General features: G+C 53.6%; 4 protein-coding genes across 4 annotated transcripts; 1 reads left to right on the top strand and 3 right to left on the bottom strand.

Moving 5' to 3' along the window:
* Positions 1-1,181: 1,181 nt before the first annotated feature.
* Positions 1,182-5,728, bottom strand: M406DRAFT_88057 (uncharacterized protein; the record flags this gene model as incomplete). The annotated part of the gene is made up of 10 exons (XM_040926113.1): positions 5,392-5,728; positions 5,089-5,227; positions 4,526-4,694; positions 4,356-4,428; positions 2,648-3,172; positions 2,405-2,577; positions 2,273-2,356; positions 1,869-2,217; positions 1,394-1,792; positions 1,182-1,315 (listed from the first exon to the last, which is right to left on the bottom strand). Exons 5-10 carry the CDS (start codon positions 2,691-2,693, stop codon positions 1,182-1,184), a joined length of 1,185 nt encoding a protein of 394 aa, XP_040782220.1. The 5' UTR covers positions 2,694-3,172; positions 4,356-4,428; positions 4,526-4,694; positions 5,089-5,227; positions 5,392-5,728.
* Positions 5,729-13,087: 7,359 nt separating this feature from the next.
* On the bottom strand, positions 13,088-13,600 carry M406DRAFT_233998 (uncharacterized protein; the record flags this gene model as incomplete). Its single annotated transcript, XM_040915963.1, has 1 exon — positions 13,088-13,600. A coding segment is annotated over one exon (513 nt), but the record flags the coding sequence as incomplete, so codon positions are not given.
* Positions 13,601-14,164: 564 nt separating this feature from the next.
* On the bottom strand, positions 14,165-15,965 carry M406DRAFT_349617 (uncharacterized protein; the record flags this gene model as incomplete). Its single annotated transcript, XM_040922479.1, has 1 exon — positions 14,165-15,965. One exon carries the CDS (start codon positions 15,963-15,965, stop codon positions 14,520-14,522), a length of 1,446 nt encoding a protein of 481 aa, XP_040782218.1. The 3' UTR covers positions 14,165-14,519.
* A 3,722-nt stretch (positions 15,966-19,687) lies between these two features.
* Positions 19,688-22,167, top strand: M406DRAFT_344550 (mitochondrial carrier; the record flags this gene model as incomplete). The annotated part of the gene is made up of 5 exons (XM_040921989.1): positions 19,688-19,714; positions 19,782-19,828; positions 19,906-19,960; positions 20,917-21,019; positions 21,097-22,167. 5 exons carry the CDS (start codon positions 19,688-19,690, stop codon positions 21,969-21,971), a joined length of 1,107 nt encoding a protein of 368 aa, XP_040782217.1. The 3' UTR covers positions 21,972-22,167.
* Positions 22,168-25,395: the final 3,228 nt, after the last annotated feature.

The following is a 25,395-nucleotide window of genomic DNA, read 5'->3' as shown; positions in this document are numbered from 1 at the left end:
GGATAGGCAACAGGTTATGCAGCGATAGTAGGTGAATATCTCAATACCTGGCCCCCCTCCTGGTATGACAGGGCTGACTGACACTCCACTCTCTATGGTACTTACTCGCTATAACTTGAACTCGCAAAGACACACAAAGTTATGGAGGCACTGGGAACTTCTTTATTTCTTGTAGTCACACCACAGCCGGCACTCACTCCCTTGCCTCTTTTGATATCCACGGGTTGTCTGAGACATGTTGCCAGCCCTGATTTTCCTTTTAAGTAACCACCCAGAAATGTGCCTATCCCTCTGACCCTTGCTAAAGGCTGCTGCCCTCTGGAAAAGACAAAAAGAACAAGTAGTTGATAGAAATCTTTTGAATCGTCAATGCCAAATACCAGGCTGCTGCAGGCCAAGTCGTCCGCCCATCACCTGCCTGTGTTTCTTTTTGGGACCATCCTCAACGGGGGGCCATCCTAATCGTCATCCCACAATGCAAAAGTTCACCGCGGTCCGCATGAACACCCACAACCCTGTAATAGTAGTACCAGCCCGATCAAAACAATTCCACACGTAGCGTCCGCTCATCCAGCAGTAGCCCAATAATCTTCCGGTTAGGTCCCCATGGCACCACGGCCTCGAAAACATAAAACAACGTCAAGCTGCCAACCGCTATGTGGGTGCCTGCCACAAGACTCGCCGATCCTCCCAGGCGGATATGAAAACGAAACCAAGCAGGGCCAGATCTGATCGGGCGGGCAAAGGAAAATCTAGAGGCATGGGGTCCCGTCGAACTCTTTCCTTCCAGTCTGCTCCACCGCCCACGATACCGGATTGACACATGCCCTCTCCTGCTTGGACAACAAACCGGCCCATCACCCCTGGTAATTCCACGATTCCTAGAATCTCTGCCCAGGTCTGTTTGCGCTCCTCGGTTGGCTACAAGCTGCAGATGCTCCCTGTTCGACCTGTGGTGGCCATCGTGTGTAATCGTCACCGCTTCAAGTGTCCTGGAGGAATGCCAGTATGGGTCCGCGTTGGCATGATCGTCACAAACCGCTTTTCTCTTTTTTCTTTTTACGACCATGTGCAGGTCTGACGTCGTAAGCCGGACTCTTACGAGAACAACGTCTCTGGTAGGAAAATCGCCACTTCCAACGAAACCTGCATAGTCTTCTGCGTCGAGCACAGTGTCGTGCTCAATCAAGCTTTGCCATCATCTCGTCCTTGGACAGAGGTACGAAGTTGAACATGTCAAGCCCCTTGGCTTTCAATTCATCCCTAACGTGAGGGGGTACCAGTCTGTCGTTCAGTGCGGGGGCGATAGACAGTTCTGCGAATCATGTTAGTTATACGAGACTAAAGGCGCTAATATTTGTCTCCAAGGAAAAGAGAGAGAAAAAAATCTCACCATGTCGATTGAAGTTGAACAGTGGAGGCAGATCCTTCAGCTGGCCAGTTTGGTGCCTGGAATCAGGGAATTTGGTGTTCGGGTCGCGCAGCTCGTCGAAGAAGGGGTGGACCATCGCATCGATTGCGCTGAGACGCTCGGTCGGGGTATACTCGAGCAGCTTGCTGATCAGGTCGATCGCATTCGCGTCGGCCTTCCGGAAGACCTTGCTGAAGGGATGAGGCTTGATCTGGGGGAACTTGTGCTCCATGTAGTTTGGGTTCATGGTTCGGATCTGTTCGCGCGTGGGCGTACCCAAAACCTTGATGATCTCCACCAATTGATCGATGCCAGACTCGCCAGGGAACAGAGGCTGACCCAGCATCAACTCAGCCATGACGCAACCAGTAGACCACACATCTGCAAAGAAAAAAGAAAGAAACATCTCGTCAGCTTCATCAAATCGCACTGGATGGTGAAAGAGAGGGTCCCTTACCAATCTTGGTGGTGTAGTTAGTGGCACCGAAGATGAGCTCTGGTGCCCGGTAGTAACGCGAGCAAATGTAAGAGACGTTGGGCTCATTCTCGACCAGGATCTTTGCGCTGCCGAAATCGCACAGCTTCAGTATGCCACTGTTGGGATCGAGGAGGAGATTCTGTGGCTTGATATCACGATGGCAGATGCCTTGGGAGTGAATATAGGCCAGGGCTCGGAAGAGCTGGTAGATGTATAGCTTGACCTCGAGGATGGGCATGGTTGTCTTCATCTTGTTGAAGAATCGAGAGGCTCGGTAGACAGTCTCAGGGACGTACTCCTGGACGAGGTTGAGATACACTTCATCCTTCTGCATGGGTGTCAGCAATGAGGCGAAATCTAGAATGGGTCTGCTGGACACATACGCGCTCGCCGTTGGAGTAATAGAACGCCTTCAACTGTACGATGTTGGGATGGCGAACGATGCGCATGATTTGCAGCTCACGATTCTGTCATGTGGTCAGCACGGCCCCGCTAGCCCGCATCAAGCTGCGTACCTTGAATCGCTTGTCCTGGAGGACGCGCTTGATCGCGGCGTCCTCGTTGGAAGGGGACAGCTTGGTTTGGAAAACGACACCAAAGGAACCATTTCCAACAATCTTGCATTGGGTGTATGCGAGTTCTCTCGTCTCGCCGGTAACACCATCTTGCACCTTCTCCTTGATGACCTCTGGGGAAGAGGTGTTAGCAAACGACAACCAAGTAAGAAGGTATCAATCATCTCTATTTAGATTGCTCACCTCCCATCCGCAGGTTGTTGAACGCTGCGGGGCGGTTCTGTGCCATCTTGAATGCCAAGTCTGGTGGTGCTACCGCTTGGCGAAATCAATGGTCTTGTAAGGAAGATCAAGGCCTGAACAGGAAGCCGAAACAGATGGACACCTGAGTTGGGCCGTGATGGGCGAGCGTCGAGATTGTCACAGGGAGGGGTGCGATTTAAATAGTTCTTTGACGGGTCTAGCAGCAACCGCTCTGACCCGTGTGCGAAGATTTGTACTGGCAGTGCTTAAGGATTGCGTTGTTGAATGGACGCACTTCTTTTCAAGAAGAGAAGGGAATGATATGTTTTTCTTCTTTTGGTCAATCAATCAACCGACGGGTTGTGTTGTGTCGTACTTGATTTGTCGGAGAGAGAGCAGCTCGCAAGGTAGGTTTATTTGTTGATTGTTGCTGCTGCTGCGGGGGGAGCAGGTCGAGGAGGGCTGAGGGATGCGGCAATCAATGTTTGTCGCGCAGGGTCGTAAATGGAACCTGTTTCAATCAGTCTATGGCGACGGTTAGAATTGCAGCGCGGTCGAGGTCAAGAATGGCAGGAATATGCCAGAAGAGTGGAGCGAGATGGAGTCGAGAAAAGAAAATGAAGATTGACCATGTGCCACGAGATGTCTAGGAGAAAAGGGAAAAGACGATGACGGTCGAAGGGTGGGGAAGGGAAGCAACACAGCTTGGAAACGGGGATCCAGTAGAAATTAGGGCGATTGGGACAAGGCAAAGATGACTGTGACCGTGACCAAGTGCCAGGAACCAGTGGCCAAGCGACCCTGGCCGCCAGAGGGAGAGTGCAGCCCAAGGTCCCTAACGCGGGACACTAAGCTTTCAAACCGCTCGGCCTAGGGGCTTTGCAGAACCCGCAGCCAAGCCAAGCCCAAACCAAACCCAATCCAACTGATGACCCCGGGACACAACAGGCAAACAGGCTGTTCAAAGCTTCAAATCTCGAGCAGTGGAAGGCAGCCTTGCCTTGCGTTCGAGTTTGCACGCAATGCAAAAGTTCGCTGTCCAGAGAGGATGGGGTCATGAGTTGGAGCTGGGTCTTGATGTGATGCTAAGATTCAAGCCAGGCGGCAACCGCAGGACCAGTGGCGTGTATGAGAAACAAGTCTGACAGTGGTGTACCGATGAATGGTGACTGAGCGCTCATACCAAGCGTGGTTCTTTCCGCGTCGCAGATGGACTGACTGGCTTGCTGGCTTGCTGCAGGAGGTGCGTTGATGATGATGAGATCGTGGGTTGCAGGTAATTGTGGATACCTTACCCATCACAAGGCTGTCTGGTTTGGGAAGAAACTCTCGTGTACCCGACTGGTGCAAAACTGAATTGGTACACACAGGCAGGTAGGTAGGGTTTGTGACGTTATCTGGAATGGAATGGCAGAGTGTGCAGGACGATGTACCTCAGGGTGGTGCGGCCACACACACACACACACACACACACACACACACACACAGGCGCCAAATTGGAGCTCGTCAGGTTGACGCGGGGGGAAAGGGGGGGGGGGGGACATCGTGACCAGCAGAGCTAGGCAAAAGGCGGGGTGAATTGACGACGTAGGTCGACACGGGATGAGGGGCACGCAGCTGGCTCCTGCGCGCGCCAGCTTCAAGCTAGGCAGGCAGAGGGGCAAACGAGCTGGAAATGCAATAATCAAATGTCTGAATAGGGACTTACGATGCTGTCAAGGAATGACTAGGAATTGAGTTTCATAGTAGTTCTTGTAGGCTAGGAACGATTTTCTAGATTTCTTGACAAGAAAGCTTCGTTAACATTGACGTCTCTTGGATCTGCACAGCAGCTGGTAGTTCAAGCGCAGCTGAGCGTGTGGGTAAGGTGTGACGAACGAGATGAGGTGGCAACTTGTTCTGTGTCTTGTGTGTGCCTAGCTCTGATATGGATGGTGTATCGAAAACAATCACACGTCGTCGAAGGTCGAGTGAAGATAGACCAGGGCGAGGCTGAGGTCGTGTTGAGGACGGCCTGTGGTGGGTGGATAGCGGGTGGTAGTGGGTTCTGAAGGTTCGAGGTAAAAAGGTTAGGCCCCGTTGGGGTCAGGGATAGGGAACAGGAACAAGGAGGGAGAGGAGTAGTAGTTGTACGGGGTAGGAACACTGCAGGTACAGGGATGCTCAACCACAGATGTTACAGCCAGGCTGCCTCGTTTATACAAGACCTGGACACCCCTCCTCGCTATCGAGGTACTCGTTATGGTATGCTTAGGAGAGGCGGGTTGAGAACTATGTGTCCAGGATGTGTGGGAGGTGCAGGCTTGTTGACGAGCATACCTGGCCTGGGCGGGGATAGGAAGGACATAAATGGATAGGGGGGTGGGTGGTCATGGGCGAGCCCAGGGAAGGGAGAGCCGCAGGGCAGGGAACACGAATGGCCTCGTGGAATCGGGACTTACGATGGTATTAACCAGGCAGACCGCACGGGATTGATGAGGTGAGAGGTGAGGTGAGAGAAACAGAGGTTGTATCGTCCAGGGCGGCCCACTCAAAAGGGTCCTGAGCAGGTATGTACTGAGTACGAGACAGAAACAGTGGCTGGATGAGAGGTACACGTCAGGTCAGATGTCCAGGTGAGGGGACCTCTCGGAGAGTTGCGAATTTGGTAGTAGTAGACAGGGGAAGCTATCTCGATGTCTGCTGATAGAAGGGGGGGGGGGGGTGGAGGTTAGGATGAGGTGGTAGTGGGTAATGTTGCGAACCAGAAAGTCTCGGTCTCGATGTTGGAAAAGTGGTGGTTGGAAGGGGTCGGTCGTTGGTGGTGAAGGAGGGAAAAGAACGGCTGCTGCGGCTGTAACAATGTTTCGTGAATACGGGCTGGGCTGGCTCTGCAGGTGGGTGGGCAGGCGAGGCAGGGAAGTCAATTTTTGTTGGATCGTTAAGAAGACGGGAAAGGGGAAACAGAAAAAGAGAGGGAAAAAAGGATGTGTGGGAAGATCGCGAAAAGAGGACTGGGATCCGAGAGGGAAAGTGAGTGGAATTTCCGCGACTTGAGCTGGAATTGGCGCCTCGTTTCCTTTTTGATCGTGTGATGCAGCGGAACTACTGTTACTATCATTACTACTACGGAATTACAGTGCATTGCAGTAAGGTAGCAGCAAAAGGAGACTCGACGAGAAATAGCTGCATCTCGACGCTGCAGAACTTGTACCCAGCAGACCTCGGGTCCTCCACCCCTTCTAAAGTTGACCTGGTGACTTCTTTTCTGCTCGTACCCCTCCAATTCGCTCGTTCAGGTGTGACGTACCCTGGCCAGAGGTGCTAGGCTGCTAGGCAAGGGAGAGGCGTTGGAATGGGAGGACCCAGCAGTCCTACCCCTACCCCTGGATGCTGAAGCGCTACAATAGTACCTGAGTACCATAGCTTGCATGGTACGTCTCTCTTGGTAGTGAGGGTCTGTGTCTGCCGCTGGCCGACCAAAATAGCTGGGGGAAAGGATGGAGGATGGCCGGGATGATCATGAGAATAGCCTCATGGAAGCATCCGTTCCCCGCCAACAACCGCCTTTGCCAGATCCCATCCATCCCCTTTCATTCTTTTTTCCTCTCGTCTTGTCGAGGGCTTATATTATTTAAACAGGAGCTGTTTGCATGATACCTGACGTCCTCGCCTCAGCCCACTTGTGAACCACGAGATAACGACAGAGGTTGCTGTGGAACGGGTTTCTGCAGATCTGAGATATCGCCCGCCTCACTCATTCTTTTGCGTTTCAGCTATTCATTCCCCCATTCCGGCCGTTTTCAGCGACCATTCCTCTTACAACGGCTCTGGTCTTGTCCACCGGTGAGGGCCCAAAGCAATGACCTGTCTCACCTTTCTACTTCACAAGAGGGAAGTTTCTTTTATCCATGGTTTCCTCCACAGATTATTACTGCTAGCATTCAAGGAGGGGAGGGATTTGATCAATGAAGACGGTCATCCATCCATTTCCCCCGGCATACTACGGTATTATTTATTTCCTGGGCCATATACGCTGTTGAGGCGTTCCTGGAGAAAAGGCATGACGCTGCTTGAAGGGGGGGGATGAAAATCACACATGTGCACGAGTGGGTGCCCGCGGTATCAATCCTTCTTCTCATGCTTGCTGCTGCTGCGTGGTACCTGTCCGTAACCCAGATGAACGGTACGAACGCCGCCCCTCCCCCTAACAACCTGTGGTTTGAGCTTGAGCATGCGCATGCGCTGAACGGAGCTTAGCGTCCAGTGGGTCCAACCAGCTGCGCGCGGGAATGGAGTCTTGGGGCCCATAAAGGTCACGTAAAGGGTCATGTGCTCTGTTTTTTTCGATGGGGCCCCATCTCGGCCGGCCGTCTCGGTTCTTTTGGTTGGATTTTTTCTTCTTCTTTTTATTTTGGAGTCAGCCGGGGGTGCGCTAAAACGACCTGAGCGGCCGGTCCAAGGCGGCGGAGGCTTCGAGTGGGCGACCCGATCCCGTAGCGGTCCTGAGTCGCTGGGTCGCTTAAGGAGTAAGTACAGTACTATTACGAGTGAAGAAGGGTTTTTGCTGGCACCCAAGAGACAGATGAGAGAAAATGAGGGTCATTGTCACCCGTTGAGGCTGGTGGGCCTGAAAAAGTAATCAGCCGCTGATGTGTGGTCTGGGCCATCAATCCTCGAGACGGACGTACGTGGCCGTTACTTTTGTCAGGCTTCTACTATGGTTACATAGTACGTTGTTTTTGGGTCTGAGTGAGGTTGAAATAGATTTTTTTTCTTTTTTTCGTTATCTTATTTTCCCTTTCTTTTCCTGGTTTTCGAATTGAAATTAGGCACCACTGACGCAACCCGAGAACCACTCCGAACGAGGATGAACCATCTTGCAGAGGCCCCATCACAGGGCGAGGGGACACTATGGTACCTGGGAATGCCCAGAGGGCTTGTGCACATCAAGTCAAAAAATCGTACGATCCAAAGAAATCCAAGTGGACTACTGCACCTGCACAATGGTAAAGGAGTTCCCCTCGACAGCCAGTCCCGTGTGGGATGGCTATCGATGATCCTCTCTCTTTCTCTCCCATAGGCTCATTCTTCCTCCAAGAGGGGTCCATCCCGTCTTTGTTTTTCCTCCCCTTCTCCAAAACGAGTCGCAGCTGCTTCGAGCCTGTTACATTACTAGAGCCGCCATCTGCCGGGCTTGTGACCAAGGATTGAGTTCCGGAAACGCAACCCTTCCAGGACGGGGGGGAATACAATTACATAGTACCTATTACCTGCATTGCTCGCGCGAGGCCCCGCCTGGCAGTGGTCAAGTCAACAGCCGCCAAGCAGGATCAGCCAGCCATAGATCAGACCAACGGAGATCTCTCGACTCTCTCCAATCAGAAGTCCCAAATCGAGGGCTTACCAGGGCTTCGTTGCTGATCTTCCTAGCGTGGTCTGGTCCCTCCTAGAACAGAAACTACAACAGCAGCCCATGTCAAAAGTCCTTGACGTCTACAGGTCCTGTGGTGTACAGGTGTGCCAGTCCTCGGATACCCAGACAGGCAGAACACTGAAAGGAAGGGGGGGGGGGGGGATGCGGCGCCAGGTGGTGTGCCCAGCCAGTTGGGGCACAGGTGAACTGGAAGCGTCCCTTCCTGCCCCTCTTAGTAGTGACATGGAACACCCCGCCAGCACACATGCAGTGCAATCTCTGGAGAGCTCCCCCCCTCTTCCCGGAACGATGAAGCTCTGCAGATGGTTCCATCCATCACCACGACCACCAGCCATTGAATACCTGTGAGGGTGATTCGGCAGCCGCTGAGCTTGATTCGCCTCGTGCAAGTCTTGAGGAAGTTAATCAACATGAAGAAACATCCCCATACATTTTTATATCAAAACGCTGCTGCCAGGCTCCTGCGCTGTTTCTTGGTGTCTTGTATGTGTCCTCTAAGACGTACGCAGGAGGCGGGGCATTGGCGCCTGTGGTAACCAGGGGGCCTGGAGGGGCGTTGGGGAGATGCTCTAATGGTCTGTGCCAGTGAAACGCTGGAACGGAACCAATCCTCGCGTGGGTCTGGAGTCTTAGAGGGGTGCCGGTCGCTCTTGCCGTTCCCGTGGTGGTGGGGCATGCGTCACTTTCAAAAAGCCAGACGATGCTCGACACGAATTTTCATTTACGGTTTTTGGTAGTGAGAGGTCTCCTGTTTACATTGGCTGTTCGAACGTACCTGAACCGTTCTCCAGAGAACAGGTCAAAAGACAGCACTCTGCCCCTCTTCCCATTCCCCCTTGACCGTCGAGGGCTTTGTTGAGCAGATCCGGGAGGATCGGCCCGCCGCGTGGACAGCCAGACAGCTCCTATGCGCTCGTGTTTTCCACTTCTTCTTCCTCCCCTCCAAGAGCGTCTTCTACTGTTTTTTCATGGCGAGCAAATGCTTCTCCCCCAGAGGATGACGACACTAGCGAAACAGAACATCGTCGACAAGCCAAGCGTTCACCCACCTCTCCTATGTTACAGAAGAATTGTACCCAGCTTTCAGCCCTCTTAAGGAGAAAGCTTCCTTGTGCTCCCTGATTTTGTCCTACCATATCCCCTCTGGCGAATCAGCGCGCTCTTGAGAGCTCGACGATTGACATGTGTCAGAAAAAAGTCGTCGACTTGAGGAGACAGAGAGAGGCAGGCCACCTGCTGCACCAATCCCGTCCTGCAGACACAGCACCTCTTACTGCGCTCCGTAACCTGCACAGTGATGTGGTAGAGGCAGCCCCTCCCCCCCCCCTGGCTCCTAGAGCATTCCAAGCAGGCAAAAGCTGCACAAGGAGCTCAAGGATCAGCGGCCATTTCGGGATCCAACAAAGATCATGAGACCATCGACCCCAGAGGCGCTAATCATGCCTCTAGCTGAGGTTGGGCCCGATCTAGATCCAACGGCCGACCACCCCTATTGCATTTCATTCTCGCTCTCTTGAGTGTGTGTGTATGAGTGTGTCTCGATGGACTGTTCGATCCCTTTTCCTTGGCTCTGGGTGGCCTGCTTTCTGGATGGACAAGCATGATGTGGACGATGGTCACAGGTCCACGGATTGCTTGCATGCTGCAGGTGATGATGCTATTGATGATGATGATGATGATGATGATGTAGTTGCAGTTGTTGTTGATGGCTAATGCATAAACAGCCTGTTGTCTTGTTCTTATCTTGTCACTCGCTGACGACGATGGGCTGGCAAAACTGTATTTGCCAGCTAGACCTGAGGCTGCCACATTGCACACAGGCACACACACGCACACACACGCACATGCACATGCACAAGCCGTGCCCTCGCCTGAGCGCCTTAGACATGCCATCTGCATCTGCTACGGAGCAATTAGCCAACCACAACGAGCCAGGTCGTGCAAGTGCTCACCCCCAACGTCTCCTCGAATGAGGGGGCCAAACTGGCAAGGAGGATACCACCTATGCTATAGCTTGTGCTTTTGCGAGAGACAGATGAGCCCTCTCGAGTCTCGTCAACCCATGTCTCAGACATGCCGGGCAGGGTAACCTTATTATCGTGGTTTATCAGCAAATCTTCCGTTGCAAAGGTTGTCCAGGGAGATGCTGCAGCATTTTGTATGATCAACGCCTCGAGGCGGTAGTGGTCAGTGGGTGCCAATATCGAGCTTGCGGCATCTACGAGGTACTGGACCGCACTCGTGCATATGCGGCCACGGTTCAACTCCTTGGGACCTTTCCAAATCAGGGAGTAGACCTTGTCGTGCTGTCATTTGCTCATTTCCACGCAGGGGGGGGGTTTTTTTCTTCTTCTTTCTTTCTTTCTTTTCTTTCTTTGGAACCCTTGAGAGATAGAGAGAGGGGGGGAGGGGGGACAGGAAATTCCCGCTCCCATCAGGAGAAGCTTCTCTTGGGACAAAGGTGTGTTCACTTGAAAGTAGCAAGACTGCTGATTTTCTCTCTTATTTCGGAGCATTCGATCTGGCGTAAAGCAATATCAGACGGGAGGTTTGAGCCTAGGCCATAAGGCTGAAAGAAAGCCTGCGACTTGTCCTTGTGAGGGTCCGTCCTCCTTTTGACTTTCGCCTTCTCCGCTCGCCACCACTCACCGTGATTTGCTTTACGACGACTGTCTCTCTGTCCTTGTGTGTCTTGTCTTAATCTTTCGGGCGGCTGTTCTTGCCCTGAATCGATCGGAGGCAGAACAGGGATCGGATTCTCCCGAGTCTATTTCCTTGTCCAGCACACGTCACACGGCACAGGCTGGGACACAGGTTTGGAGCACTGCTCTTTCTTTCCCTCCCCAAAGGAAAAGTCAGGCCAACTCATGCCTTTTAGATCGGTCAAAGTCAAAGGGCTCGTCCGGATGCGCCAATCAACACACCCGGCGGGAAGTACCGAAGGACACTCGGGCAAAGTCCCTCCATCTAGCGCTCAGGCACGAGGAGGAGACATCGTGAAGACTTTTGGCTAAGACCAAGCCAACAACAATCCTGGGCTAGCAACACGGCAACCCCTGTCAAGCCACACACCATACGGTAGGATTTCGAGTATGCTCCAAACGAAAATGATATGCGTGCCCCGTGGCCTGCTGCGCGGAGAAGTTGCTTGCTTTCTGGCCCGAGAAGAACCTCATCAGTGTCCGTGCAGACGAGATGTCATATCGAAGAGGAGGGGGGGGGGGGTTGGCCAGGGAGAGGAGGATTTGGAATACCTCCCTTTCCTGCAGAGCTGTGGAAAGAGAGAGAAAGAGAGAGAGCTGATGTATCTTAATATATTTGATGTGCATTGTATCTACAGGGGGGCGGGGATTCAAGTTCAAGCTTTCGACTCGGAACGCCACCGCTGCTATTTTCGGCGACCGCCTCTGTAGGCGCTTGGACAGCTCTCCAGAGCTTGTCCTGTCGAAGAGAGGGAGGGAGAGAAAGAGAAAGATCAACACACAAACGAGACGGCCAGACCTCTCTATCGCGGCCAGGATCAACAAGGTGATTGCGTGGATTACCACCTATTCACCTGCCGTTCTCATGCGAAGATGGCGGGAGCTCGAAGGAATCCTCTTCTTCTCCTCCTCCTCCTCCTCCTCGTCCTAGGCATGCATGCATGGTGATGACACTCCGAAACAGCCAACCGACAGGTCGAGCTGCGTCTGTTCTCAGTGGTCCGTCATAAATGACAGGCTGGAAAGTGGCGTCCCTGCAGCGGCCCCCTCGCCTGCAGAGCCGGGCCTCGACTAGCGAAGGAGGCCTGCCCCCTCCTCTTGAATGTGGGCTGCTGTAAGATCGTCACGTCTAGTAGCCGGCCCGCTGGCCCATTCATCTCTGCGAAAGATGGCACCCAGACGACCTCTCGTAGAGGAGGAGGAGGAGGAGGAGGAGGAGGAGGAGAAGGAGAAAGTGAAGCCAGCACAGAGAAGCGCACTTGGACTCTACTGGCAAGTCGTCACCTTGCTGTGAGGTGTGTGTGTGTGTGTGTTCTGGTTCTGCCCCTGCTGCTGTGCCCCTCCTTTCCCCAAAAACGCCCCCCAGCATCCTTCCCATCCCGCTGGCGATCGCGCCCGGCACTACCTGACCTTACCTTGCAGAGAGGCGTACACAGACCACAGACACATGGGCCACTCCTCTCTTTTTCCCTCTATTGTGACTCAACTTTTTCCTTCCCTCCACAAAAAGGATGATGATGGAACGTATTCCGCGGTATCCACCACCACCACCACCATTATCATTCTCAGTTCTCATGGCCTCAAGAACGAGGCCATTGGTCACGCCAGCATGTGGTGTGTTGTCCATGAGCCATAAGGGACGGTTTCTCTCTCTGATGTGTCACGTCTGGCCGATTCGGGCGAGGTGCAGGGACACATATGGAAAAGAAGTATTCTGGTACAAGCAGCAGGAGAGTATTCCATAGTTACTTTCCAAAGAGGACGGCCTGCTTGTACTTGCGTACTGTACTCATGTAGTCATCTACCCATTGGCCGGGGTGCCGCGGGGCTGCACGATCGTGTGATCTCCATCTGTATGAATGTATGTATATGGTTGTGGGGGGGGGATTCTTTTCTTCTTTTCATTGTCCTTTCTATACTTGGTGAGCGCACAAGTGGTTTGATCTTTACTGCTGTCCTCTGAGTTTGGAAAATGATGATGAGCCACGTGCTCGCTGTTTTTCCATAACAGTAGCATGGTCTTCTCACCTGATTTCGACAGTAGACTTACTTTGAGTTAATCTCGTTCCTTTCAGTTTCCCCAAAGTTGGTTTGGCGTGAGTGAGTAAGTATTGTCTATATTGAGATGTGATGTATCTCTGGCCTGATTTCCTGCCAAAGGAAGAGGAGGGCCATTGCAGAGAGGCAGTTATCTTGACTGTCGTGAGGAAGAGAGGCACATCAAGCATGCCTACCACCATCTCGAGCTCATACACACCATCCTTTGAAACATGGACACCACCACTATCTGTCCATCAAAACCTGAGAGCCTTGGCCCCCAGTGAAAGCAAACCTCCTCTCCCAAACCCACCACCCCCTCTCATACCTCCAGAGCCCAAACCCCTCCGCCCGGCCAACATCATCCCCCTTCCACCCCCTCCTCACCTCTCCCAGCGCCCGTTCCACCTCGCCCTCGTCCTCGACCTTGTTCATGATCGTATAATGGCCCCTCCACCCCTCCGCAGCATCCTGCACGCTCAACCACCCTTCCGCCCTCCATTCCCTCTGCAGCAGCCCATGCACCTCGCCCGCCTTCGCCCGCCCCTCGCCAGCAAGCCCGATCGCGATCCCCCTGCGCAGACGAAAGGGACCCGTGGCGCACACCTCGAACGGCGTCGTCTGCGCCGCGACGCGCTCCAGGGCCGGGAGGACGGACGAGGCCAGCTTGTGCGATGGCAGGGCGTGGAAGAGGGTGATGTGGGCGCTGAGCTTGTTGAGACGTGGTGGGAAGTATTGCTTGCGGAGGGCGGTCATGCGGGCGTGGTGGGGCTGGTCGGTGAGGAGGGTGAGGACGTAGACTTGCTTGTCTTCTTTGCTGGGGGGATGGGAGCGTATGGGCTGCTGGAGGCGTTGGTCCTGGTGGTGAGGCTGGCGTCGGGAGGGGGACCGTGGTCTTCTTCTTGTGGGATTGGCTTGAGGCTGGACAGCTGCTGTAGCTGGAGGTGGTGGTGAAGGAGGAGGAGGAGGAGGCGAAGAAGAGTGCAGTGCGGTCACGGCTGCCCAGGTCGGCGGTGCTGGTGCTGGTGCTGGTCTGGTTACCTTTGCTGTGCTGTCCATGATGATGAGGCGTGAGGCTGCCGTGAGTCTACTACTACTATAATGAAAACGACTCATGAGATTCACAGAGGAGAGTAGAAGATGTTTTACTTTTTGTTCCTTTCTTCTCTCATTAAATAAGGCTGACAAAAAGGAAAGTTTGATATTGCTTATACTGAAGTAGTGAGCGAATGAGTGGTGACGTACACGAACCGCTAAGGGCACAGTTTCGGCGCTCCCGGTGCGAGAGTCCACTACACAGTCACAATGTGCCAAGGTGAACGAAGCATGCCATGTTTTCTCTCCTATCATTGCGTCTTGAGAGACGAGAACATCGGTACACGAGGCTTCCTTCCTTCCCCTTTTCTTCCTTCTTCTGTTATGAAGACGGAGAAAAAGGAAGGTTGGGTGTTTGGCTTTACCTCATGAGAAATGCTTCCACCCAATTAATTCCCTGCAAGACTGCGCCTGCTGTCCTCCCACTCTTTCCTCTCCTAGGTCTTGTCAGGATTACCCCCCCCCCCCCCTTTTTTAAGCTGAGAGGCACACAGTTCCTCACGACCTGGTCCCCACGGCGAGAGACGATAGAGCATGGATCGATCGATCAACCTCCCCCTGGTGCTCCCAGGTAATCCTCCCACAGCGACGCCGGCAACGAGGACGACGACCTGTTGTTCTCTTACTGCGTCTTGGCCGCGTGAGTGTGGTCCTGGTTCCCATGGGGTCTCTTCTTCTCCTCGCCGTGGTGTTCTTGTCCCCTCTTGAGCGTACCTATCTCTTCCTCAGGCAGCAGAGGAGGCCCTTGGTAGGTCGTCCAAGGTGCGCACCGCTTAGGAAGCTCCTCGCCGCGGCGGGCGATGGTGTCACAGTCGTTCAGGAGGCTTGCCAGGCCCGACGGCACCGTCCTCTTGCTCGCCGCGGTGGTGGTCTTGTCCTCAAGCTGCACAGGCCCTTCGTAGATCTCAGGCCCGACGCCCAGGAAGCACCGCTTAGGAAGCTCCTCGCCGCGGCGGGCAATGGTGTCACAGTCGTTCAGGAGGCTTGCCAGGCCCGACGGCACGGTCCTCTTGGCGGTCGCGGCTGTCTCTGGGAAGTTGGCCCCCCAGAACTTGGTGGGGTTGGGGAAGTTTTCGCCGATGCACCGCCTGGGCAGCTCGTCACCCCTGCGCGCGATTGCCAAACAATTTTGCCAAAGCGACGAGAGCCCTGACGAGGTGGTTCTCTTGGCTGTGTCGGTGACGGTGGTCTTGTCCACCATGGGGAAGATGACGGGGCCGTGGCCGCCGTGCAAGCAGCGCTTGGGAAGCTCCTCGCCCCTGCGCGCGATGGCGTCACACTCAAAGAAGGGCGACAGAAGGCCCGACGACCGGGCCATCTTGTCCACCGTGGCCGAGCCGCCGTGGTAGGTGTTGACCACGCCCCCAGAGACGGGCGAGATGTGGACGCCGGGGAACTCGAGGCTGCGTTTCTTGCGGGCGGGGTCCTGCTGCTGCTGGAGGTCCCTGGCTATGTCCATGGCCTCGTGGCAGTACGTCTCGTTGCTGCGAAGACCGCACGAGGGGAAAGAGCACACGCCGAGATAAGGGTCCTCGATATCGACCCTGCGCCAGACACACCGCTTGTTGTTGAGCTCGCCTCTCTTGTTCTTGCAGGACTCGCCGGGTCCGCACTCATCTTCCTCCTGATTCTCCTCCTCTAGGGGTGCCGGGCAAAGGGCCTCGAAGTCGGTGCCGTCCTCCCTCTCCATGACGCAGCGCTTGGACTTGGCGATGTCACAGATGTTCCCCTCTTCGCAGACGGCCGCCGGGCAGACGCCGAGGTCGATATTGCCATCCTGGCGCCGGTAGATGCAGCGCTTGGATATGGACGAAGAAGATGCCGTCGAGTCTATGACGGGCTCGTCCAGGAGGGTTCCGATTCTTGTGGGGATCGTCTCCGTGGGGCAGCCCTTCATCTTGAGACCTCGGCGGGCGATAAGAGGACACGCACGAAGCGGGTCGTCCGTCATGTTGAGGTTCTTGAGGATACTTTGGATGTCAAGATCCGACGAGGCGGTGGATGCAGGTGCTGCCAGGGTGCCCTGGAGCTGCAGCAGGGCAGCGCCGACCACGACTTGGAAACGCATGCTGGGCAGTGGGGAGAGAAAGACAGCTGGGAAGAGAGAGAGAGAGAGAGAGAGAAGAGGTGACGCTGACCGGCAGTGTCTCAACGAATGTCGATTAGTAAAAGACAAAAAACAAAAAACAAATGAAGCCTGCTTCACAGAAGGTTGAGTTGCTACCAGAGCAACTGAAGAGGGAATGTGTTGGACGAGCGAGTGCTGGTTGAGTAAGAGTACATTTCTGTTCCCAAGACAGCCGGGCCAAGACCATTATATACTAGTAGAGAGGTCTGTTCGTCGTCCTTGAAAACTGGCGAGGAGGCGGATGAGCCACAAAGTCCCGAATCTGCTCTGCTCTGCCCTGTCATTCTGGCGAAAATCGCCAAAGGGCCTCCTCTCTTTCTCACCTGGTGCAGTCAGCATCCCGCGACGCATGATGAAGAAAAAGCTTAGCCGTTTTAGAGGGCTTACCAGAGAGGCCGTCGTCTGTGGCCGCAGAAAATCATGGAATCAACCGTGTCTGCTGCCCAGGCGTCTTTCTTCCCCCATGGTCTAGACGAGGCCCAGACCAGACCCGACCAGATCAGTCATCCTGAATGACTGACCGCACTCTTGTCGATCCATCCTGACGACGGTTGATCGGTGGTGTGTGGAAGAGAGAGAGAGAGAGAGAGAGAGAGAGAGAGCGTGTGTGTGTGTGTGTGTGTGTGTGTGTGTGTGTGTATGTGGTCTTTTCCGCTTTCTTCTCATTCATTAAACTTGTTATTTTCTCGGGTTTCCTCGTGGCTGAGTGCCACGTGTTGAAACACCTATATCGAGAGTATATATGGTGGCGATGATGAGGAGGAGAGGGGAGAAGAAGGGAATTCGCACATCTCTACTGCATATGCTAGACGGGTGATGTCAGCACACACGCGCACACAGGCATGAACAGAGACAGGATGGGCATGTTGTCAGCTTAGCCCTCCCACAGCAATCCCATAGTCCATACCTCAGCCCGCGTCGTGTCTGTTTCGCTACCTTTGCAATACGGGCATGTGGTCAAGTGTCGGCCGGGCTGTGGTCTGAATGGACCAAGATCATCCCGTTTTGTGTCTGGACATGGTAATTACGAGCTGCTGTTGTGGGAACATGCGAGGTTCTGTTGGTGTCAGCAAGGCCGGGCAAGGCTGTGTGTGTGTATGTGAGTGGAACGCCCCACTGAAAAGGGCCGCAGGATCGGGTCCGAACGGGCCGCTTTGCTTAAGTTCAAACAAGACCGCAACAGGCAGGGGCACGCAGAATACTGGTCCTTCTTAAAATAAACTTCAAAGACGATGGATAGCCTTGTCTATGCTGTGTGCGTATGGGTGTGTTTGTTTGTGTGTTTGTATGTGTGTCCAGCCTGTTTCTGGCCTTCCGGGCCTTGTTTCTAGGCTGCACCCCAAAGGTTCAGTTCCAGTTCTGCAGATTCTGCCTTGGGTCAATGACATACACGCCGTAGATCTGAGTGGTATCCTTTGCCGCAGCCACGTTAAGTGACAACCCCAAGGCCTTGTGAGAATGGACGTGGCCGGCGGGGTGGTGAAACTGTTCCTTCTCTCCATCCATCCATGGGTAGATGCATCTGCGCTATTCGCAGACATACACACCCTGTCGCAATGCTAATTACTCATGCCGCTTGCTGTTGACTCCTCCCATCGATAGTCTCCCTAGACTGGCTTGCAAATTTACTTTCACATTAGCAATAGGCCCTAGTGCCTTCTCCCTGTGCCCTCACGTTGTTGGGAATGACATGGTGGTCGACAATTTACATATCCATCCAGATCACCGAGAAAGATGCATGTCGAATGTCCACACTAGGAAGAGTAGAGCGGCTATGCCGTGGGTCCTGCGATCGTGGAGGAGCACCTGCAAGCCGCATGCCCAAGACGTCGGTGGTGTGGCGGGCAACTCGCCGAGAATTTTCATGCTTCTGTTTGTTCTTGAGATAGAGGGCGAAGACGTGTCAGATGCTTGTGTGGCTCTGATCTCGAGTCACAGCCTGGGCGTCTGAAGCTGGAACTGAAGAACTGTATCGTCTTGCATGTGTCGGATCGAAGGCTTCCCTGTCTTGATCACCCATCAAACAGGTACCTCAACGACGTCCAAAACCAGGAGGTGCCTGACCAGGAGGCGCACCGCCGAAACCGGCAGGCGGTGGTATGAAGCCAGGCGGAGGAGGACCCATGCCAAAACCGGGCGGAGGTGGTCCCGGAGGGGCGCCGCGACCCAGACCTGGACCTCCCGGGTGGAAGTTGCTAACCGAGCCGCTGAAACCAATACTGGACGCCGGCGGTCGAGCTGGTAGCCCTGGTGCTGCAGGTGGGAGATGGCCGCCACCACGGCCGAAGCCTGGAGGTGGCATGGGTGGTCCGACGTGCCCTGGATCGAATCGTGAAGGAGGCATGCCGAGACCGCCTGCAGCGGCTGCTGCCGGCACAATGGGTGGCGCAAATCCGGCAGGCATGCCAACGGGTGGCATGCCCGTGGCAGGAGACGGGCCAGGCGGAGGCATGGAGGGCATGTCGCCGCCACCACCATAGGGACCAACTGGGGTGGGAGGAGCCGCACCGTTCGTTGCAGGTGTCGCTGAGGAGCCAGCGGACATGAGGAATGCGGGTGGCAGCGGTTGTTGCTCCGGCACGACGTTGTGCTTCTTCCCCTCCGCGGCCAGCTTCCTCTCCGCCTCGTCACCATGCCTCTCGCCCTTGCCATCCTTCTTGTAGGCGTACTCGACAGTAATCTGCTTGCTCAGCACATACTGCCCATTCATCGTATCCCTCGCGGCATCAGAGGCCTCGAACGAGTCGTACGACACAAAGCCGTACCCCTTGGAGACATTGTTCTGGTCACGAATGACGGTTGGGGGCGACACCAGCGTTCCGAACTGCGAAAAGGTATCAAACAGGATCTTCTCGTCCACCTGCTGGTCCAGATTGTTGATGAACAGCTCGGCGCCGATATCAGTGGGCTTCTGCTTGTCTGCACTGGCCTTGTTCACGCGGATCGGCTTCTGATGTAGGCGAATGCCGTTCAGGACTTTGGAGGCATAGTCGGCGCTCTCGGGGGTATCGAACTCGATGAAGCCATAACCCTGGTGTGTCCGCGACACGCGATCCATGGGCATGTGAACATTGTATACTGGGCCCATCTGGGTCATGAGCTCCCAGAGGTTGGCCTCGCTGACGCGCTCGTCGAGATTGCCGACGTAGACGGTCGCGTCCTTGTTCTGCTCCCTGGATTATTGATTCATGACCTGTCAGTACTGGAACTCATGAAAGACAATAGGACTGAAGAAATAGGAATGGTAACCTACCAGTGCTTGGCCATGCTTGCGACCGTGGTGTGTCGAGACGGAGCGTCTCTTTCGAACAGGCTTGCTGTGCTCCTACCGAAAGAGTACTTTGATATGCTGCGCCTGCAGACCTGAGCTTACATACAGCCTGCACCTGTAAGAAATTCCTTGGGGGGTGAGGTTTGCCAGCTTAGTCATCAAAATAGGCGTGAGCCTGGTGGGGTCCCTGCACCCAAAGTGGGCCCCCCGTCTTCCCAAGGGTTGGGGCTCTGAAATTCAATCCCAGCTTTTGTCGCCATCTGAGAATTCCATCAAAGCAACAGACGTCGTTCTCACCACCCTCTCTGCCAACAACCACAACAACACCACAGCGCCCTCACCCATCGACGACAACATCAACAGCTCATAGAGACCATCAAGATCATTCAAGATGTTTGCCCTTTCTGAGGAGTCCAAGGTATGCCTCCACAGTGATGAGGATGACAACAGCAAGAGAAAGTGATCGCTGACTGGGCTTGCAACAGGAGCGCATTGGCAAGCTTATTGAAGTTGCACGCGTTGCTATTCACTAGTATGTCCCTGAGAAGGGTGACCTCAACAGCAGCAGCGTAATGGATATCACCAGTTCTGACACGATGATCACTGCAGTGGCTATCTGCCTATGATTCTCTATCTCGGTATGGTGACCTCAGGACCTTGTGCTGTGGTAGCAGGCACATGACATGAATGGGCTCTAACAGTAGAAATAGGCTACACTCGTAGTGAGCCTCGGCCATCTCTGCACCGGTTTGGATCCCTCCCAATATGTATGCCTTGGAGATTTTGAAATCATTGTCTGACCTTGTTCTTTAGTCTGCTGTCGCCACTCTCCTAAATGTGAAGCAAGGGACGAGGCGAAGATGAAGATGGGACCCACAAACTTCTACAACATCCATCACCATCACCACCATCATATCAGAGTGAATTTTGATGAAGATTTCTGGCTATTTGATGTGGCCAGCTGCCACAGCATGTCCACAGCATGGAAAGGCGTCGTTGGGTGGAGGCTACCAACATGGTTTGCAGCCTGGCCAATCCTTGTCCTTGTCGACAACAGGAGAGGAAGTGCCTGCTGATTGTACATTATTCTGATGCGCGGATTACGGTCGGACAGTCCTAAACAATACGATACCAAATCTCCCCCCAGCCGTGGCTCCGTTCACGTGCACCCCTGGCAATTCCTCTTCCACCCTAGCGACTGACCATCATTGTGTGTGGCCTGTTGCTTTACAACTCTCAGAGCCCACTGCAGAATAGCAGAGACTATTCGCGCCCAATATTTCTTCAGACGCACGTGGCTTTGAATCTCGTCGCGTTTCCGGACATCACAATATCGCAACCGCGCTGAGCCCGCAGCGGAGGAAGCGGATACCTTACGCGCTTATCGGCCGAAAATTTTCGATAAGCTACTCCATACGTCAGTCACAATTCTAGGCCTCTCACCTCCGGTTCTCAAAGCCTTTTGACCAGTTTCTCAGCCTCGGTCAAATCTATTTTCCTCTCGTCATCGACCACCTCTCCTCTCAGGGTCTTTTATTTCTCTGAGCATTCTCACGTTCATCCATACGATGCGACTTTGATTAAAGCTCTGTCACCATGAAGGAGGGACGGAATCCAGAGCACGGCGCGTCCCTGCCTGTCGAGGCCATCGCGGGCTTCAGTTCTGGCGTGCTGCAGACTTTCGTTGGCCACCCATTTGACGTCGTCAAGACACGTTTACAGAGTCAGTATCTTGACCCTTCATCATTATGTTATGTGATGACGACCTGTAGCACTTTGGCTGACGATCATATCCTACAGTACACGAGCGCAAGGTCGGTCACGACGAGCCTCTGACCAGCAAGGGTGTTATCAAACAGCTACAGCATTCTGAACGCCCTTTTGCCGGCTTCTATCGCGCCATCACTCCTAACATCCTCGGCAACTCGATCAGTTGGGCTGCCTTTTTCGCACTCAAGGCATACACGGAGAGGTCCATCATCTCTGCCAGAGCCCACTTCTCCTCGTCATCATCCGACGGCGCCTCAACCAGCAAGTACAGACTTGCTTGGTACGATCACGGCTTGGCCTCGATCGTTGCCGGATTCGGAACACAGGCCGTCACCAACCCCATCTGGGTGGTCAAGACGCGTATGCTGGCGGCCGACCCATCCGTCTCCCAGGGATACCGAAGCACTTGGAACACCATCTCGACAATCCGCAAGGAGGGATACAAGGGGTTCTACAGCGGTTTCTGGATTAGTACGACGGGTGTTCTACAAGGCGGCATCCAGTTCGCCATCTACGACGAGCTGAAGAAGGTTTACCGCAACGGCGCCTTCGGCCCCGTCTACGCAAAGCAAGACGGCGGACGGGATATTGGCATTCCGATGGGCTGGACAGTGGCCTTCTCCGTGGCGGCAAAAGTCGCCTCGGTCACCGCTGTCTACCCGTACCAAGTCATACGGAGCCGGCTTCAAGTGGATGATGCCGAGAGGAAGTTCGGCAAGGGCGTCAGGGGCGTGTCAGTCCAGCTGTACAAGGAAGCTGGTCTGAGGGGCTTCTGGAAAGGTCTCGTGCCTGCGGTGGGTAGGACCTTACCAGCAACATGCGTGACCTTCCTGGTCTACGAGTGGCTCAAGCCACACTTGAGCCAGCGCTTCGACGCCGGCTCCGGCGGGCGCCGGGAGCCCTGATGGCTCCTGGGCCCGGGAGGAAAAGGTTCGGGGGCTGGATTTGGCTGTTGCGTTGCATCTGGGGAGGGGGACCCCCCTCCCCTCCCCATTTGCATCAAAATGATACCCCATGTTTGTATAATTAGAGACAATTTGAGCTCGCAAGAGCCAGAGGGACGAGGGTCTCTCACCACAATGGAACAATATATTTATCTGCATTACGGTCATTCTCACATTTCCATCTCACATCTCACGTCTTTTGTTCTTTTTGTCTTTCAGGAGGTCCCTATGCTGCTGTCAAAGCTTTGCTAGCCACCATATCCATGCACCTCTCAAAAGGTGCAATTTTCCATGATCTCCAGCATACTTGTTGGCATTCAAAACATTGTCAGTCAGCACACAGGCTTTGGTTCTCTGCTCAGAACAATGCTTTCCATATTGTCAGTGCCATTTCATGAGTGCTACACTCCTGATCTGTGAGAGGAATTTTTGCAGCTTCATCGAACCTCCGCTGCCTTCAGAAGCACGAGCGCTATGAGCCCTTCCCGCGTTCTTGGGCCCATCTCATTGGGTTTCGGACCCAGCAAGCTCTGCAATGTTCCTCTGCGCAAATGTTTGTTACTCTATATAACATGAGCTCTCGGAACTTGGCCTCATTATATACTTTCTAAATCTCGGGAAAGGTTTGTAACTAACTACCTGAGAGTACTTCGTAAACATTTCCAACTCGGACCTGAGATGACAATCATATATGAACAAAAGCCTCTCTGCAAGCCAGGCAGGACTATCACACTGAGGTCGCAGCTACTGCAGAGGAGAGCATGGTGGCTGCCTGTCAGGGAAGTGCAGGCATAACTACTTGCTCCTGCGTTGTGACCTCCCAGGCCAGTCTTTCCACCGCCATGAGCAAGCTTGCTCTCAGCAACACGTCTGCATGGACTGCACTCTTCTTTGAAACTTAACTGATCCATTCATCGAAACGTCTTGCGTTTACAAGATGAGAGAGTAACTCCCTCTAACAGTTTTCTGCAATCTCTCAGCTGAATCTCCCCAATGGTGGCATCACAAAGCTTGCCTTCGGTGCACCAAGACCAATCACCAGGAAAGCTGCTGTCCTATCTTGCTAGCAGCTTCCCTTTGGAGATGCTAATGAAGCTAATAATGTTGGCCGAGGTAGCTAGAGAGCTTGTCTTGATGCTGAACATCGCTGTCACCCTCAATAGCCACGCTGACCACCAGGCCTACGAGAGAGCGCGTTGAGGACGAGGACGAGACCGAGAATAACTGCAGCAGGTGATCCCGGATTCCCTGACCCCAGAAAGCCCTCCGCTAGTAGAAGCGAGACTGCAACAGACGTCATATACCTCGGCGAGCGATCAACCTCTGGCTCCTCATAGAAGCAGGTCATCACCATCTCGTCGACTGGTGCTACTGATAGGAACATCGAGAGTGATCAGTAGCAGGCCGGCTAGAGAACATGGTCACGCCTTGGAGACTCGGATGGTCGACGAGTTTTCGGGTGTCGAGATTTAGCACGGTGGACGTAGACAGCAAGGCATAGAGCCCGGGAGGCAGAGTAGGCCGGCTTGAGCTAATTTTCTCTCTTAAGGAACACTCTGTCGTCATCGATCAGAGTATGCACGAGTTTACTCAAGTTCCAATGGTACCAAAACCAGACAAAAAGAGGAAGCAAAGGCGCATGCAAGCTTTGAGTGATCGTCGTCAAAGATCGGTGGGAAGGGGAAATAACGGCCGCCTTCGACAGCTTCGACAAGGCACAGCTGCTTTTCATTCAACTACTGATCAATCACGAATGTCTATAGTTCGACGCGAGTCGCGCAGGGTTTCGCAACTCTAACCTCGCCAATTCATCAGCCTGACAGAACACACATCCCTCTACTTGCCCTTAGTTCTAATTCCTGGCCAATCGTCTCGTGGAATCGATTCCATACCGGTGGGAGCACAACAGCTTGCGTCTCACAGAACACGTCCCTCACCTGATCACATCGACTGTAGGTAGGGTAGCGGACCACCAGGTTCAGTCGAACTGTCCGGCACAAACAATAACTTGTGAGCGTTGTGAAGTTGCAGTGGATAGGAACGTGCATGGGCTGGGAGCTGGTAGATGAGGTCTTGCGCAACGCTGTGCTCAGCCTTCCAACGTGCAATGCGGGGGGCAGCACAACTTCATCCCTTGTAGTGTAGAAGCAAGAGTGACTCGAACGGTGTTCACCGCGGGCTGGCTTATGGCTGGCCAACATTGGTCATGACGAGTCATCTCGCTGCGTTGAATGACCAGAGCAATGAAGATGGTTGCATAAGCCAAATATGGACGGTAGAGGGTTTGTCTGCCAGGCTGCCAGAACTGTTTCTCTATAAGATCGTGACTGGACTTTATTCTTGCCGTACACTCCACACATCGATCAGATTCGTCATATATAATCCTTTTTTTTTTTCCTTCCTCCAAAAGACAAACGCTTACATATGAGGAAATCAAAATGCATACTTGTGCGTTGTCTTTTGGTGAAGCTTTACACATGTAATAGGCATGGTCCCCTTGAACACTTCACGGGACGGTATTGGTACAAGCTCGGCCAACTGATCTTGGGATGACTAGTAAGAAGAATTGGACGTTTAGCTGACTGACACCTGTCAGAATAAGCAACCTGAACCGTTACGGCAGCACACTGACTACAATGGAATCCGAGAACGAGGAATACGAGGAAAAGCTCGTGCTGGACACTTGAAACTCTTTGTACTTTGAAAGCTGCTCAGGAAATGTTATAGATAGTTGGAAACTAGACTTTGAAGAGCACAATGAACTGGGCAGAACACGTTTTCTGCAGAGTTCAAAGATCCAGAAAGCATCCTAGCCGTTCGAGAGTCCCAAAGCTGGCTCTCAGGCCCTCTCCTCTCCCCCTTCTGAAACTATAACGATATTAATCGAGAATGAAAGGGGTTTTGAGCCAGGCAGATGTGGGCATCTATTCAAGTCATAGCTAGAGGACCTAGGATCGTTTCTTTTGATACTTGAGTATGTTGTCCTACCCCACGAGTGACATTGAGCTGCATCCAAAAGTTTGCCTGCCTAACAAGACAGAACGCGATAGAGGCAAGGATTCCTGGGACTTTCGCGATGACGATAACAATCACGAGGGCGTATGGGATAGACGAACGCAGGCTGGGATCTCATGTGCTGCGAGCTCTTAGCAATACCACATGGTGAGTCAGTCTCACCTATATCCTACGTGATTTCACGCAAGCCAAGTCCGCCACCCAGACAGATAGCGAAGGCACCGCAACCACAGCGACCCAGTCAAACCCCGTCCCCTTCCCCTCTCTACCCACGGTGCGGTTTCGTCAAATGATCAGATTGTCCATCATCAAAAAGGAGGAGAGGATCCTACCTCGAGAGTCAAATGCATCATAGCACCAGGTTTGTCCG

Source organism: Cryphonectria parasitica (assembly GCF_011745365.1).
Source record: "Cryphonectria parasitica EP155 unplaced genomic scaffold M406scaffold_1, whole genome shotgun sequence".
Lineage (NCBI taxonomy): Eukaryota > Fungi > Ascomycota > Sordariomycetes > Diaporthales > Cryphonectriaceae > Cryphonectria > Cryphonectria parasitica.
The sequence above is the reverse complement of the archived record's forward strand: the minus strand, read 5'-3'. Positions and strand labels throughout refer to the sequence as shown.